The sequence below is a fragment of the Palaemon carinicauda genome, chromosome 8 (genome assembly GCF_036898095.1).
Source record: "Palaemon carinicauda isolate YSFRI2023 chromosome 8, ASM3689809v2, whole genome shotgun sequence".
Lineage (NCBI taxonomy): Eukaryota > Metazoa > Arthropoda > Malacostraca > Decapoda > Palaemonidae > Palaemon > Palaemon carinicauda.
Window position 1 is genome coordinate 170,933,227 of NC_090732.1, and position 13,026 is coordinate 170,946,252.

The window sequence follows — 13,026 nt, forward strand, 5'->3', positions numbered from 1 at the left end:
CTAAAAATAGTTACGAAAACAAAATATTCACAAGCATCAATGTTTAATTAAGTCTTATGAAGTACTGTACAGTATTACTGTTGTTTTGAAGTACAGTACTATACTTTAATAGAGACCACTGACTGACATATTCAGTTTCTTAGGGCCTACCAGGTTCATTCCATAATGACTTGGGGGTGGGGGGATGTTTGACTAACTGTAATCTTACTTGATGAGGTTTTGATCAATATACAGTACTGTAGATTGTTTTTTGCTTTTAAGATTTTTCATTGTTTTAAATTTGAATGTTTTGTAAATTTTTCTCTATTCTTTAGATGGGGAATGATAAAAATTTTCAGTGAGAAAAAGTAGCTTTTTTTTTTATTCATGTAGAATATAAAAATCTTGGTAAAGGGAAAAAAAATCACTTGGTTAATGTTTACTTTATTATGGGACCAATTTTAGACCAAGATTTCAAGTATTGCATATCATGTTCCAAGAAATGTCCAGTACTTTATTTTTATTTTTATTAATTGCATAAAACTTTTAAATGTTTTACATGATTACTTTGCTATTGATGATGGTCAAACTTCTTATTTGGTACAATGCCTTGTGCAAAATAGGTTTAATTTAGCAAATTTTATTCTTGAATAATAGCTTTATTGGCCCCAGTGCCATGCAAAAGTTTTAGCTGCCGTGTCATTAAGCAACAATTTTCTCCAGATTTTGCATGGGATTCTCAGCAGCCCAGGTTAGCAATATGCACAGGAACTAGCCATGTATATTTCTGGTCGCCCTTTGGCTGTCTTACGGTTGCTGTACCAGGTGCACCTACACTGCAGATCTCCTCTCTCAGGTATGTGTTGCTTTTTCACTTCACAATTGTTTTCATTTCATTATAGTACATGTTAGCAGGAGAACCCAAACAAGAGTATCATTGGGCCTTTAATGATGAAAATGTCAATATTACTGTTGGTGCTGGAGGTATGGTAGACCTGTAAATGAATATACATAAAGTTATATAGTTCCAATACATTACCTTGTAAATGCGCTCTTATGGAAAGATATAACAAAAAAGGAAAATAACTAAGTTTGAATAAGCCCCTACGTCCAGATGCATTCCATCTGAGTGTGATCAGAGTAGTAGTTGAAGAACGTCTTCCTTGCTTTTGAGATTTACAAGTCATCCTTAGATTGAAGGAAAGTTGAATGCATAATGACTAGGCATTTCATAATGATAAAAAATGGGATTCATTACTGATGATGCAACAGTGAAGCAGCTGCAAGATGACCTGGAGAAAATAAATGGTTAGTGAATTATTAGATGACATTTAACTTGCTATATGCAAAAGTGAACAGATGGTGTTAATATGTTGTGCATTTGTTGTCTAGTGCTTGTTTACTTCAGTCTTCATCAACCCATCACCAATGCCATAGCCATATTTGGAATGAGTAGTCGACTATGAAAAAGCAAATTTTTTTTTCTATCATTTACTGATGCAAAGTTAAAGCAAGGCTTTAGATTGAATGTATATATGATTATAACTTGCAGAACATATGTGGTTTAACAAAATCCAAGATTGTACATTCAAACAGGACCTAACCTAGGCGAAGACCACTTCGAGAGGATTGTATTTTACTAATGTACTGAACAAGCACATGCCTAAAATCATAAATGCAGAAGCAGAGCATCTTTTTCAACCTGTGCATCTATAGTATAAGTAAAATTTGATTCTTAATGAGCCTTAGACAAAACTAGTCCACCACATATTCTGTAAGTTGTTACTGTGTACATTTAATACACAGCCTAACCTTACCTTGCCTTTTGTAAGTGTGTGCAAAGTCTAATTAGGAATAGGTATAATAAATAGTGCATATAATGAATTTCATATTAACTTATCCTTTTTTTAAAGAAAGGAGGGTCCTCTGATTGCGAGAAAATAAATGGTGAACAAGCAATACATATAAACAAGCATAAAGTAGCCTGCTGATAAAGATAAATCTATACAAACATATGGAAAATCATGAGATGAATAATAGTAAACCAATAATGTCATTCGAACCCTCTCAAATACAGAGTTAAGTTTGCGTAAAGTGTTTTTAGTTATTAAATTAGATGGGAGTACAGTATTAGCACTGATCAGACACTTGGTGTGCACAGGGTTTCTATAGGGGGTCTTTCTTGTTTTCCCTTTACTGTCTGTGGATTTACTGAGTATGTTAGCTTTTCTCAAGTTTTATATCTGTCTAGAATGGTTTGCCAACAGACAACACCAAGTATGTATGTTAGGCCCTAGTTTGCCAATATTATTGTTAGCTCATTAAGGGACATTAAAACATGCTTGATAAATGACCAAAGGTCTAAATATTTATAAACTGAATTAGTTTTTCTATCATCCTTAACAGGTGGAATCCAGGTAGTTCACGTGTTGCTCTCATGAGTCGTGATCAATTTTCAGTGTGTTTTTTGGATGGATACTTGCCTAAAGAAGACTCTCAAGATTCCTCTCAGGTAGAAATATCAGAACCGTCTCCCTTGGAGAAATTACCAACTGGGACTTGTTTGGAAGATATACCAACTACTGCTCAGCTAGAAGAAAGGTTAGCTGCATCTCGGTTATCTGAAAGATGAATGCATTTGAGTTTTATATTTTGTATTCAGAACTGGTATTTTATTTATGGTTTTGTACTCTCTATTGCAGATATAATAGCAAAAGGACAAAAAAAGGTTTAACAAATCCATTGAGTTACTTTTTTTAATCATAGGGTTAACAAGCCCATCGAGTCTCTTTTTAGACTTTAGGGCTCATGATGAGTGACGAAAATTGTATTAAATATAAGTCTTTAAGTTTAACAGCTAGATTCGAAGGAACAAGAGGGAATGGACGAAAAGTACAAGAAGAAGGCAAGGGAGATGGAGTCAAAAAGCCTTTTATTACTGTACCCTCTACTCACTGCCACTCAAGACAAACTGTAAATAGTACCCTCTGTAGGGAATTAAAAAAAGTTTACTCCAGCTTTTCATCATTTGTTGCAAAGATTATTTTTTATATTATAAACTTGGATTTTAAATTGTGAGTAATCTAAGGTAAAATATTTCTGCGACATAACAATGTTATTCATCCCTTGTTGACTTGAAATTGCAGAACATTTATTCCTTCAATGGAAAAAGTTTGTCTTATATAGAGAGCTTAACTTTTACTTGGAATGTGATAAAAACTTAGTCATAATATAAGGAACATTTAAGTTATAAGTAATAGCTGAATCTTGTATAGTAGTTAAATATTAAGCCTACTTTTTAAAAGTATTTTCAGAATTGTATGTTAAAAGACAGATTATGAGATTCCCGAGAATATTTAATAAACTTTGTATTTCATTATTTGCAATAGAATATCTTTATAAGGATAACATATTTCACAGAAACTAAATTTATGTTAAGCATATATGTACAGTATTGCTTATCCTACTTTTAATAATTTGGTGTAACATATCAGCATGAGATATAAAAATGCATATCAAAATGTATGAAACTTTAATAAAATTATTTCAGCAAGCTAAACAGTGCATAAAGGTTAATTTTTAAAGGAATTTGATATTTTTTTGTATTTATTGCACTATAAAAAATCAAGTGCAATGTAGTTTTCTTGTGCTAAAAGATAATGTTAGTGAAGAATTTATTGTTTGACAAGTAAATATTCAGTCTGGAATTCTGTATTTCCCATTACTGTACCCATGTGTTCATCATTTGATTTATTGTGTCTCTTTCAAATTGTTGGGTCTGTGTTGGATACCTGTCTGGCAGGGTGGGAGAATGAGGCATCAGGTGAATTCCAACCAGTTGGTAATAGCATCTGTTTGTATGATTCTCATTTGAATCATGATCTAGCCTAACCCTATAATAGTTTTTTAACAGCCAGGCTACTTCTTCTCACTTAAAATATTCAACAATTCATGGGTAGTTTCATGTTATGTCAATGTCTTCCCCCCAGCCAAAGTGACATTTTATATTAATTTTAGGTGTGTATCGCATGTTCTTTCATTTATTATGCTAGGAAAGGACGTAAAAGCACTTTAGTCACTTGTACCATTAGCTTCCACTTTTTAAAATACTTGTTAATACTGCCAGCTAAGTCACTACAAAAAAAAAATACTCAATACTGCCAACTTGGTGAATAAGTGATGTAATGTAAGAGTACTGTTTTAAGTGCATGAAACGAATTAGCTTTTAATAGAGTAGTACAGAACAGTATATGGTAGCCCAAGGCATAATGTCAAGTACAATAAATTAATGTACATTATCATGTTTTTAATGTGATGCTATTTTTATAATAAATTACATTTTATTGTTGAGTTTGTTTGCAACCATTGAAGTAAAAGTTTATTTTTATATATTGAAAATCACAGGTTCTGACTAAATTAAATCTGTTCCTCCATGAATACGAACCCTTTGTCCTTTAATAGGAGTATGTATTCGGCAAAGCAGGATATGGCTGTTGAAACTTTTAACAAAGTGGCAAGGAAGCCCTGTCCACCTAAAAGGTCACTGAGCTCCACTTAGTTTTCAGCTGCCAAAGAGTAATCAGATGGACGGAATGGAGTAGATCAACCCGCAACTTAGGCGGACCTCGAGCTCTAATGCATGACAGCGTGTAAGAGGTGCAAAGAACTCTGGATAATATTTCTATAAGCAGTATATCCGTACTGGATTGGCATGGAAATACATGGACGGATGAGATAAAGCAGCAATGATGACCGTTCCTTCTTGGTCCAGGAGAAATTCCTTTTTTCTTATAATAGGTCCAAACAGGACAAAGCCCAATTAGGGAATGTAAACAGATGTAATCCCAACATCTTCATCTAGCTGTTTTAATTTATGCTTTTTCTTTTAGATAGTTATTTTGGCATAGATTAGCAGTTTCCCTCACTATTATAGTAGCTGTGTGATAGTTGTCCTTGTAATCTGCCGATGCCGATTTCTACTTCTTTCCTGTTAGAGAGCTTTACAGTTTACTGTCTCTTCCTTGCTACGGTGACAATGATGTCAGCAGGGGAAATTGTTTGTCTGTCGACTCTGTGTTGGAGGAAGGAGTTTCTGCTTCTGCCAAGGCAAGGAAATGGGCACTACCCTTCTTGTCAGGATTACCGGGATGGTCCTAAGGTGAACTTCCAGTTTTTCCTTCTCTGCGGTTTTCTGCACAGGAAGCCAATCAGTAGGAGTGGCATTGCATCAAACTACTGTTTCTCTCCCCATTGGAGAGAGGGACAGTGCTTTACCTGAGCCTTGAGGGGGTTTTGAGTTCTCTACGGATTGACGGTTGGATTTGAAGGATGGCGCCCTTCTTTTCTTCTTCCTAAGCTTTCGCTAATACTTCAAGGATCAGAATGGAGAGAGGTCGTCAAGTCCGTGAGAAAGATCGATATGAGTGGTATTGTTTAATTCCTACAGCTTCTTTTTCCATGCAAGAGACAGTGCAATGCTAAACTGGAATCCCGAAGGGTGTCCAAGTACTCTATCCAATATCGGTCAGGTTAGAATGGTGTTTGTCTTCTCTCTCTCTTTGGAGAAGAAAACTATATAATATGCATCAAGAGTTGTCTTTTGAGAAGAAACATCGGTATGTGCTAATTTTGCTTACCTCGTCCCAAATGAAGTCTCCATTCCAGGAAGGAAAAGTGTGCATCCGATGTCCTTGCACTAGAATCTTTGACACTGGACTCTACGTACACTGGAATCATCGTGCACCCGGTTCACGATGAATAGATCATCTGAACGTACAAGAAATATCTAGACTTTAATTTCCTAAGATTTTGAGCACTCGCCTGCTCGCCTTGCATTCGCCTGCTCGCCTTGCACTCGCACTAGTGATGGCGTGCGCTCACTCTCCTTTTTAGCATACATTAATTAGACTCAAAACATTCACTTGCTTGAGTATTTACTTTTAATAGTGCTCACTCGCCATTTAGCGCCCATTCCTTGAACTTTGAGCATCCGCTTGCTTGCTCTTGTTGGAGTATGATACCCTGATCGTTTGTGCTGTCCTGTACACATATGCTCTACAGTTAGTATGCACTCATTTGATCCTGAACACATCTAGAAATGACTAATCCTTGTGGGCGAATGTGTTCAAGCTCGCTCACTTGGTCATGAATACTACCCATTCAGGCGTGCTCATTGGAGGTCAGAGAGCACCTAGGATTCAAGAGTACCCTAGTTAATGTGTTCTGCCTTCACGACTGACGAATCTGAGTGTCATGCTCACCTGCAAACAGTGCCTACCAAGAATGTATTCATTCGGTTGATGATGCAGGGGCCATTGTTCAGAGATGCCCATGATCATAATCTCCTCACTCACGTGAGGTTGTAACATATCACTCAAGAACAATTGGACTTACCAAGAAAACTGGCATACCAAGGGGAGTGGTAAGTACTTGAAATACCATTAGTAAGAACATAGTTGTTTTGATATGTAGCTCTTTACTTGATCTTTGATCAAGATGGAGAATCCTGCTCTCTCTCTGTTCCGTTGTCCGACTTCCAGGGAACTTACAGAGAGACAACAGTTCAGATACCTCCAATGAAAAGCAAGCAAGACATTCTTGTGTCTTCATTCTAGTCGACCAATCCTACAGAGATACGGCAATGGTTATACCTAAAAGAAATATGACAAATTTGAGATAATTTGTATTTTTCCTTACCATACAAACCTTAGCTATTTACATAGGGTATTACTTTCGGCGTAGCTGAAATGACAAGCCATTAGATTTTAACGAGGGTTAAACTAACCCCCCGCGCTAGTTAGCACGGGGGTAGGGGAGGGGTAGCTAGCTACCCCTCCCCCCCACACACTGGTGAGCTGCCTCACTTCACTTAGAGGTAGGACTTGTCTTGGGGGACAGGGCTGGCAGGCAAATATGTGTAAATAGCTAAGGTTTGTATGGTTAGGAAAAATACAAATTATCTCCGAATTTGTCATTTGTTCTGTAACCGAAATACAAACCACGCTATTTTCATAGGGTGACTTACCCTTAGGTAGGGTGGAAAGTCCCCAGCCGTACTGGCTTTGGCTTACCCGGGGACTCAGAATCCGAGTGAGCAGCACTCGAGAAAAAAAAAAAAAGAGTCCCTGCACCTCGCAAGTTTCTTGCTACGCAAGAAACGTGCGGCCTACATAAGCTTGTGTGTGGAGGGAAGAAGTGCGACTTGTCCTAGGAAGTCGACCTGAAGTCCTGTAGCTGGAATTCTAGGCTAGGACGTTCCCAATGTACTGAATACTAGGAACACAAGGAAGCATGGTTTATCTGTAGAGGTTTGAGGTCAGCTATGCAGAGAACCCAGGATGCTGCTTTCTCCAAGAGAGGGGAGTATGAAGAAAGAAGTAAGGGCCAGACATACTTCTTTCATTCATGCAGTCTAAAACCGGGTAACAATACCCTCAACCTTCTGCTACCTGTCCATTAAGGAGCCTGAGGTTAGACCAGCTGTTGTGTAGCCACCACAGCGTCGATAGAAAACGTATCGAGGCTCCTGTGGGTCACGTCCTGCAGGTAGTGGGCTGTGAAGGTCGTTTGACGCTTCCAGACTCCGGCTTGTAGCACCTGCGTCATAGAGTAGTGCCTCTGACATCGTGCGCTCTAAGGCGACGTGACAGAGGAGGGTCTGGATTCAGGGCGTGGTGGATGACCCTTTGAATCCAGGCTGAAAAGGCATTCTTGATGACCCTCCTCTCCGTCCTCCCTGTGCTCCCAAACAGGGCTTGCACGTGAGGATGAACTGCAGCTATTTGCAATGTAACTTGTCGAGTGCCTACTGCGTGACCAATGATAGGGTTATCTTAAGACATGTGGGCAAACTCCAGTAGGTAATTGGTAGCCAGTCTTACCAGATGTTTTCCTTCAGGGCTAGTGTCACTCACATATTCTTCCTGAAGATTGGGGGAGATACGATATCCCTGACTTTGAGCTCTCGAACCGTGATATTCCTTCCGTCCTCTCATTGGATCAGCACATCTGGTGGTGCAAGAGTCCAAAGAAGCAATGATCTTTGATATCTTCTGGGCCATTTTGGTGTAAGAAGTCTCTCTGGTGCTCTACAAGGGGCCCAAAGATCTTTCAGTAGTGCCGTCTTGTCTTCACACAACACAAGACAGAGTCATCCTGAAACTCTCTTGTAAAGATGAGATGGAGAAGGACTTAACCTAGGAGTTGGATGATCGCGTTTGGCAATGATCATGCATATGGACGATGATGTTTGTGAACAATCATGTTTGTGAAGCTTGTGCATGTGAAATATTGCTGTTATGTAGATAGCAATAAATACACGTGGAGACCTTAGGGACATGAAGACATTGTGCATATGCGTGGAACCCTTTTTCGTGGAGCTCTCTCACCACTCTGGTACGATATAAAGAGTCTCCTTCACCTCTGGCAGGTCTCCTCAATGCAAATGTTTTCTGGTGGCAAGCGACGGCTTGGCAGCAGAATATATAGGAAAAATACATAGGAACAGGCAAATGAATACTTTATACCAATTCTATAATGACAGACAAACATACAGTTCACTTCTATCTGTCGGGCACTAATATTACAATCTATAATTGTTTATTATTATTATTACTAGCTAAGCTACAACCCTAGTTGGAAAAGCAGGATGCTGTAAGCCCAGGGCCCTAATACTTCATAATACAGCTACATTTCTTTAAGGAACACATATCTTATGGTAGCAATGTGACAGTCATTAACTGTAATTACCCACTTCAGTTATAAGATCGTCCAGGAGAGGGAAAAAGGTCAGCGTCTTTCTTCCCAACCGACAGAACATGAGACTGATCAGATTTCTTAGATTTCTTCGCCCTCGTCATTTCCTTCCCTTGAAGTTGCAGTGAGTACACCCACAAAGCTGAGGCAAGGTAGAAGGAAGGACTTGAAGTTCTTCCTCTACGGTGGTCATGCAGGCGTATGACAACAATCTCGCGGGCAAAGAGCCACAACAACATAACCTGAATTACATCCTTAGAACCTCTCTATGATCAGGAAGACACTTGAGGAAAGAAGTGGGGGCACCCTTCCCTTCACACACTGTTGACAGCAGACTGTTCCTCTTATGAAGCACAAGCAAAGTCCAAGTAAAAACCAACTCATTTATTTACAGTGTCACTGTAGATGTAAGGCCACACACACGAAGGATAGGACAGCAACAGGCATGGCACCCAACAGGAATAAGTATGTAAGATATTGACATGCAGCACAGAAAACTGTTTCACAATTACAGTTATCAGGAAACACTGCATATCCTTGACTTATTCCATTGATATCCCCCGAATGCAACTGTCTGTCAGCTTTTATTCAATCTAAAAGAAAAAGAAATTATTTAAACAGCCAGATGAGGATGCCGAGAAATATTGGAGTCCTGTACAGCAGCTGAAGTCAAAGTGAGGGATAATCCACCCACCTGACAGCCAACTTTGTTTACAGTGTTAAAAGTTTAAACCCATCAGGCTCACTGAGGTCATACTCCTGTTAAAGGAAGATGGTTTTTATTCATGTATGAACAAACGAAATTTACATTTATTACACGTCTTACAGATAAATCTCAACCACAAAAAACTTAATGTTTATTACATGCATGACAAATGCAAGGTAATGTCAAGAGATTTACCAACCTTTCACTGGATTTACATGAACAAGCACAGCCTTCAAAGCCAGCTTGGGTATACTCCATATCCAAATAGTTGCTGGCATGTTGTCATTGCGGGAAGCGAGGTAACGATTGTCATTGCTGAACGATAGTGTGCCAACACCCATTCGAGGCTGTGTCTGTTTGCTGGGCTCTACAATAACTGATGCTAAGGTTACTGGCCTAGTTTCTTCTTCTTCATCTAAGGAAAATTTAAAGGAATGAATGGCTAGAAAGGCATTACAACTAATATTAAGTAGAGAATAATAACTATATATAATTTTTAAAGTCATTCTGACATTTCAGCATTGAAACAAGAAATAGTTTGTTACAATGTTTCTCTACACTGCTAAATCAGATATGAACCTACAGTGTAGCAAATCCTCACGCCAATTAAATAGTGAAAACCTACACAAGAATTTCATCTACAGTACATGCAACATACCGTTCAATTTTATCTATCAGCCACTACAGTAACAATCTAGAATTGTTTACTCCATAATGCAGTTACACTTTAAGGAACACATATTTTTATGGTAGCAATGTGACAGTCTTAGAACTGTAATTATCCAGTTCAGTTATACAACATACAAAAATAATATCCTAAGTATGTAAATGGATTAGATATGACAAATTCGGAGATAATTTGTATTTTTCCTAACCATACAAACCTCAGCTATTTACATGGGGTATTACTTTCGGCGTAGCTGAAATGACGAGCCATTAGATTTTTAACGAGGGTTAACTACCCTCTCGCTAGCTAGCGAGGGGGTAGGGGAGAGGTAGCTAGCTACCCCTCCCCCCTCACACACCGGTGAACTGATTCACTTCGCTTAGAGGTAGGACTTGACTTGGGGGACAGGGCTGGCAGGCAAATATGTGTAAATAGCTAAGGTTTGTATGGTTAGGAAAAATACAAATTATCTCCGAATTTGTCATTTGTTCCGTAACCGAAATACAAACCACGCTATTTACATGGGGTGACTTACCCCTTAGGAAGGGTGGAAAGTCCCAGCCTTACTGGCTTTGGCTTTGCCCGGGGGCTCAGAATCCGAGTGAGCAGCACTCGAGAAAAAGAGTCCCTGCACCTCGCAAGTTCCTTGCTCCGCAAGGAACGTGCGGCCTACATAAGCTCGTGTGTGGAGGGATGAAGTGTGACTTGTCCTAGAAAGTTGACCTGAAGTCCCTTAGATGGAATTCTAGGCTAGGACGTTCCCAATACCACCTCGTCAGGGTATGGGGGACGCGACAGTATTATCTTAATACAAGGAAGACAAGGAAGCATGGTTTACCTGCAGAGGTTAGAGGTCAGCTATGCAGAGAACCCAGGATGCTGCTTTCCCCAAGATAGGGGAGGATGAAGAAAGAAGTAAGGGCCAGACATACTTCTTTCATTCATGCAGTCTAAAACCGGGTAACAATGCTCCCAACCTTCTACTACCTGTCCATTAAGGAGCCTGAGGTTAGACCAGCTGTTGTGTAGCCACCACAGGGCTGATAGAAAACGTATCGAAGCTCCTGTGGGTCACGTCCTGCAGGTAGTGGGCTGTGAAGGTCGTTTGACACTTCCAGACTCCAGCTTGTAGCACCTGCATCACAGAGTAGTTCCTCTTGAAGGCCAGGGACGTTGCGATGCCTCTGGTGTCGTGTGCTCTAAGGCGACGTGACAGAGGAGGGTCTGGATTCAGGGCGTGATGGATGACCCGCCGAATCCAGGCTGAAAAGGTATTCTTGGTGACCCTCCTCTCCGTCCTTCCTGTGCTCCCAAACAGGGCTTGCACGTGAGGACGAACTGCAGCTGTTCTTAAGATAACACCTCCGACTCCTTACTGGGCATAGTAGGAGATGGTCTGGGTCATCTATTACAGAACGGAGACTCAAAATCCTGAAGGAGTCGAACCGAAGGTCCGGGACTCCAAGATTTTGAGTCTAGTAACCAACTCAGGGACGAACCTGAACGTTACCTCCACCTATCCTCTTGAATGGGCGACATCGTACGAGAGACCATGAAGTTCGCTGACACGCTTGGCCGAGGCCAGAGCGAGCAGGAGCACCGTCTTCCAAGACAGGTGACGACCAGAAGCCTGGCGTAATGGTTCGCAAGGAGATCTCTTAAGAGCCCTAAGAGCCCGAACCATGTTCCATGGAGGTCTCACTTCCGACTGGGGGCAGGTAAGTTCGTAGTTTCGTATGAGCGAAAAAAGATCCAGCGAGGAGGAAATGTCTATTCTTTTCAGCCTGAAGGCCAGGCTTAAGGCTGAGCGATAGGCTTCCACCGCCGAGAGCGAGAGGCGCATTTCCTCCTGCCGATATACAATAACTCCGCTATTGCTTGAATAGTGGCATCAAAGGGAGAGGTACCTCTCCCACGACACCAACCACAGAAGACTCTTCACTTCGCCTGGTAGACCCCTGCGGATGACTTTCGCAGGTGTCGAGACATCCGCTCCGCAACTTGTTGCGGAACTCCTCTCTCTGTGAGGAGATGCTGGATGGTCTCCAGGCATGAAGCCGAAGCGATGCTACGGCTTGTGGTAGATGTTGCAGTGTGGTTGTTTGAGTAGCTCGTGTCGTGGGGGAAGCTCTCTCAGGAGTTCCGACAGGAGATGCAGAAGTTCCGGGAACCACTCTGCATGATGCCGCAGCGGAGCTATCAGAGTCATCGATAGGTTGACCGATAGTCTGGTCTTGTTGAGCCCCCTTCTCTACAGACAGAACGGTGGGAAGACGTAGACGTCGATGTTGTCCCACCTTTGTAGAAAGGCATCTTGCCAGAGTGCCTTGGGGTCTCGGACTGGGGAGTAGTACAGCGGCAGCTTGAAATTCAAGGCTGTCGCAAACAGGTCCACAAGGTCAGGACTTGTTGGCTACCAGGGGGGCCGAAGACCACTTGGAACTCTCTATCTGTGAGGCCCTGCTCAGACTGTCGGAGAGCACATTCCTTTGCCCGGAATGAAGCGAGCTGATAGGGTATTGAGTGGACTTCGGTTCATCTCAGTATCTCTACTGCAAGATGAGAAAGCTGTTATGAAAAGGTACCTCCCTGCTTGTTGAAAAAAGCCACTACCGTGGAGTTGTCATTCACGGAGTGACTCGCCAGGGTCTGTTGGAAGTGTTGAAGGGCCAGAATAACGCCTTCATTCCAAGCAGATTGATGTGGAGGTATCCTTCTGGTTCTGACCATAGGCCTGATTCAGAACGTGCCCCCCCCCCCCCCCCTCCTTCTTTTGACGAGTCCGAGAACAGCATCAAATGCGGGGGAAGGACGAGAAGATCCATTCCCTTGCAAAGGTTTCCGTAGGTCAACTACCACTGCAGGTCCATTCGTTCTGCAGGTCCCAAAGGGACCAGAGTGTCCGGGGAATCTTTGTCTT

General features: G+C 41.1%; 1 protein-coding gene and 1 long non-coding RNA gene across 4 annotated transcripts in view; one reads left to right on the forward strand and one right to left on the reverse strand.

The window, feature by feature from the left end:
• LOC137646130 (WD repeat-containing protein WRAP73-like) overlaps positions 1 to 4,306 on the forward strand; it is a 68,772-nt gene extending 64,466 nt beyond the window's left edge. For both annotated transcript variants that reach the window (XM_068379338.1, XM_068379337.1), the window contains exons 8-10: positions 703 to 835; positions 2,386 to 2,580; positions 2,682 to 4,306. In XM_068379338.1, coding sequence (XP_068235439.1) covers positions 703 to 835; positions 2,386 to 2,580; positions 2,682 to 2,739 — 386 coding nt within the window. In that variant the 3' untranslated portion in view covers positions 2,740 to 4,306. The remainder of the gene's footprint in view (positions 1 to 702; positions 836 to 2,385; positions 2,581 to 2,681) is intronic.
• LOC137646131 (uncharacterized) overlaps positions 841 to 13,026 on the reverse strand; it is a 74,690-nt gene continuing 62,504 nt past the window's right edge. For both annotated transcript variants that reach the window (XR_011045401.1, XR_011045400.1), the window contains exons 2-4: positions 9,639 to 9,854; positions 2,463 to 2,600; positions 841 to 974 (exon numbers count right to left, since the gene is read on the reverse strand). This is a non-coding gene — a long non-coding RNA (uncharacterized lncRNA). The remainder of the gene's footprint in view (positions 975 to 2,462; positions 2,601 to 9,638; positions 9,855 to 13,026) is intronic.